General features: G+C 39.4%; 2 protein-coding genes across 2 annotated transcripts in view; both read right to left on the bottom strand.

Annotated features, from left to right (window-relative positions):
- The window catches only part of smpx (small muscle protein X-linked), a 5602-nt gene extending 3340 nt beyond the window's left edge, over nucleotides 1-2262 (bottom strand). Inside the window, exon 1 of the mRNA XM_037694410.1 lies at nucleotides 2204-2262. Within this exon, the coding sequence (XP_037550338.1) occupies nucleotides 2204-2239 (36 nt within the window). The 5' untranslated portion in view covers nucleotides 2240-2262. The remainder of the gene's footprint in view (nucleotides 1-2203) is intronic.
- mbtps2 (membrane-bound transcription factor peptidase, site 2) overlaps nucleotides 1-2984 on the bottom strand; it is a 45017-nt gene that overhangs the window by 36397 nt on the left and 5636 nt on the right. The window lies entirely within an intron of this gene.

Raw genomic sequence — 2984 nt, 5'->3', positions numbered from 1 at the left:
TTGGCTGACTGGAGTCCTGTTTGGGTTTCTTCTCTGCTTTTAGGAAGGCCCAGTTAGGATATCCACATTGCTCTAGAGCCTGTCTCGTGTGGGATTTCTCCTTCTGCCTGGCTCCTGAGCTAGTGGGGATGCTGTCTGCTCTGTGGTACAGAGTCCTGATGACTCCTAACTTGTGCTCCAAAGGGTGATGGGAGTCAAACTGCAAATACTGGTCTGTGTGGGTGGGTTTGTGGTACACCCCAGTTTGCAAATGGCCTTCCTGAAAGCAGAGAAGAAACCCAAACAGGACTCCAGTCAGCCATCAAGTGAAAAGGAGGAACCCAGACCCAGACCAGTGGTCATTCCGTATGTTGAGGGGGTATCAGAGAAACTGAGACGTTTATTTTCTAAACATAACGTCCCAGTGGCTTTTAAACCCCAAAATACATTAAAGACTGGTTCATCCCAAAGAGCCAGTCCCCCGGCACAGACTAATGTTGTGTATGTTGTTCAGTGTCAGGAGGGTGATCAGTCTTACATCGGGGAAACTAAACAGCCACTGGCCAAAAGGATGGCCCAGCACAGAAGATCAACATCATCAGGCCAGGACTCTGTGGTCTACACTCATCTCCAGGTCAGAGGTCACTCTTTCAAGGATGAAGATGTTCACATCCTGGACAGAGAGGAACGATGGTTTGAGAGAGGAGTAAAGGAGGCCATCTTTGTGAAAAGAAATCGTCCATCATTAAACAGGGGTGGAGCCTCCGTGTTCAACTGTCCCCCTCTTACAATGCTGTGATTGCTAGTATCACTCAGCCCTCTGTGAACAGTAAACAGCCATCAGGTGCTAATGATCCATTGTTAGGCTGATGGTCCTTCTTGAGCATGTGATCAGCTGGTTCTGGTTGTCAGCAACAAACTGGTTGATCCACTCTGAGAAGGTGCTATTTAAGAGACTGAGCTGAATACAGCACCTCAGACTGAGGAAGTCCTCAGGATGAGAGACGAAACGTTTCTACAGTTTTTTGTTGTTTTGCTTTGTTTTGTTTTTTTGAATGTCCAGAGGACCAGATTTAACTTTTTTAGATTTCCTTTATATTATTTATTTATTTATTTTAAGCTAATTTTGTTTATTGTTCAATGTTCATCTAAAGACAGGATCTGTCGTAATCACTTTCTTTCTTTGACTTTGTAAACGAGTAACGAGCCCAGAGCCTCCAACTGCACACCCTGATTATTAACCACAAACCCTCTGCTTCATTCTGGTCTTACTCTTTGCAAATATGTATGTTCCCTCAAAAAGATTTTTAAATTAATTTAATATTACTGAGCATGCCTCAACCCATGGACCATGATATAAGTATTTTGTTCTTTACTTATAGATTTGTTTTTTTTACTAATAAGAAGTTATGAATAAAATATAGACCCTGAAAACACCTCACAACATGCACACATGAACATAAAGTCAAACTGGTGTTCTGCTTTAAGATCACGTGTAAAGTGTAAGTGTAAAAGTAGAGGCAAGTCTAGAGTCATTGCAAATATTTACATCGTAAGTGCACTGATTACTTTATTTGTCAATTTTATCCTTGTCTTATTTTGCATTTAACAATTAATAAGATCATTTTAATGACTAACTAAATGTCTCAACACGGTGACGTCTCCCTACCTGTAGGACCTTCAGTATTCCTTGAAAAATGTGTTAAAGAAACAACACTGTTAAAGATCAATTTAATATGCAAAGCTGCTGTCATGATATCTTAAAGTAAACTAGTTTAAGAAGCTTTATTGTTTTGATTTTTAATCAAGTATTTATAAGGTGAATTTGTACGGCTGTTCTTGTTAAAAACTGATACACTCTCTGTTGGAGGTTGAATGAAGGAACTTGTGTTTACTGGTGTTTTTAAACCTGTACTGATGCCCATCCCATGGTTAGACATAGAAATGAGCACAAAGAGGAGCGAGACAATGAATGGAGCCCTCTCTGACCTGCACATGCACACTAAGTCCCTACAACACACAGTTCTGCTACGTTTGCCTCGCTATGAACTTTGCACTGAAAAAGCCTTGGTACTGTGTATGTACAGTCTGAACTCTGTATCTGCCTTTAACAATAAAGATTTGAATGTGGAAACTTCTGTGTCAAGTTCTTATTCTTTGTGTTATTTCCCCCCTTGCCATTATAGAGGTGCACATGACACAGGAAGCACACGTTCATGTTTACCTGCAAGGCCTTAACGTTGGATGAAGGTTTGGACATGACCCCCCCCTCAATGAATCCACTGACCTGCAAAAGGCAAAACACAGACATTCAAGTTGTGTGTTGTTGTGTGTCTTTGTGTGTTGGCATGTGGATACTGGGGGCACTGGGACATTGTTTTTTTTTGAGGGCCAGGATACCATTTCCGTTGCTTAGCAACTCTTACAAAAACAGGCAGGTAGAGGAACTGTACTTTGAATCATTTATGAGAGGGACTCAGACATGCTGTCAAAATAAAAGTGGCTCCGTTTTGTTGTTGGAAGCGAATTAATGTTTAAATGTACTGCTGAAAAGATAAGTATAATAAACAGAGCAAACTGAAGAAAACTGAATAAAATTCATGGAACTTATAGGAGAGGTGAGTTTGAATTTACAAAAAGATAATGAAGGTTTGTAATGTACTAAAAACACTTTAAATCATATTTGTTTACGTGATAAAAGTTTCATCTCTCTGACCATCTAATCACATTGTTCTTAGATCCAGTTTCATTTCCTGCTATGCAAATGTTGCACTGTCATACTTCACAGAAACCATTTCAAGAACTGGAGAGAACAAATCTGCTTCCACTTCCACCAGTCCTGCAGACTTTACAGGATACATGTACTATAAAATACAATGCTGTGTGATACAATCATGTGCAATTCAATATATTTTTATAATACCAAGTCACAACACAAGTCATCTCAGGGCACTGAACAGAAACATTATATATATATATATATATATATATATATATATATATAT

The sequence above is a fragment of the Nematolebias whitei genome, chromosome 20 (genome assembly GCF_014905685.2).
Source record: "Nematolebias whitei isolate Nwh7 chromosome 20, NemWhi1, whole genome shotgun sequence".
NCBI classification, from domain to species: Eukaryota; Metazoa; Chordata; class Actinopteri; order Cyprinodontiformes; family Rivulidae; genus Nematolebias; species Nematolebias whitei.
Note: the sequence above shows the minus strand (reverse complement) of the source record. Positions and strands in the feature narration are given on the sequence as shown.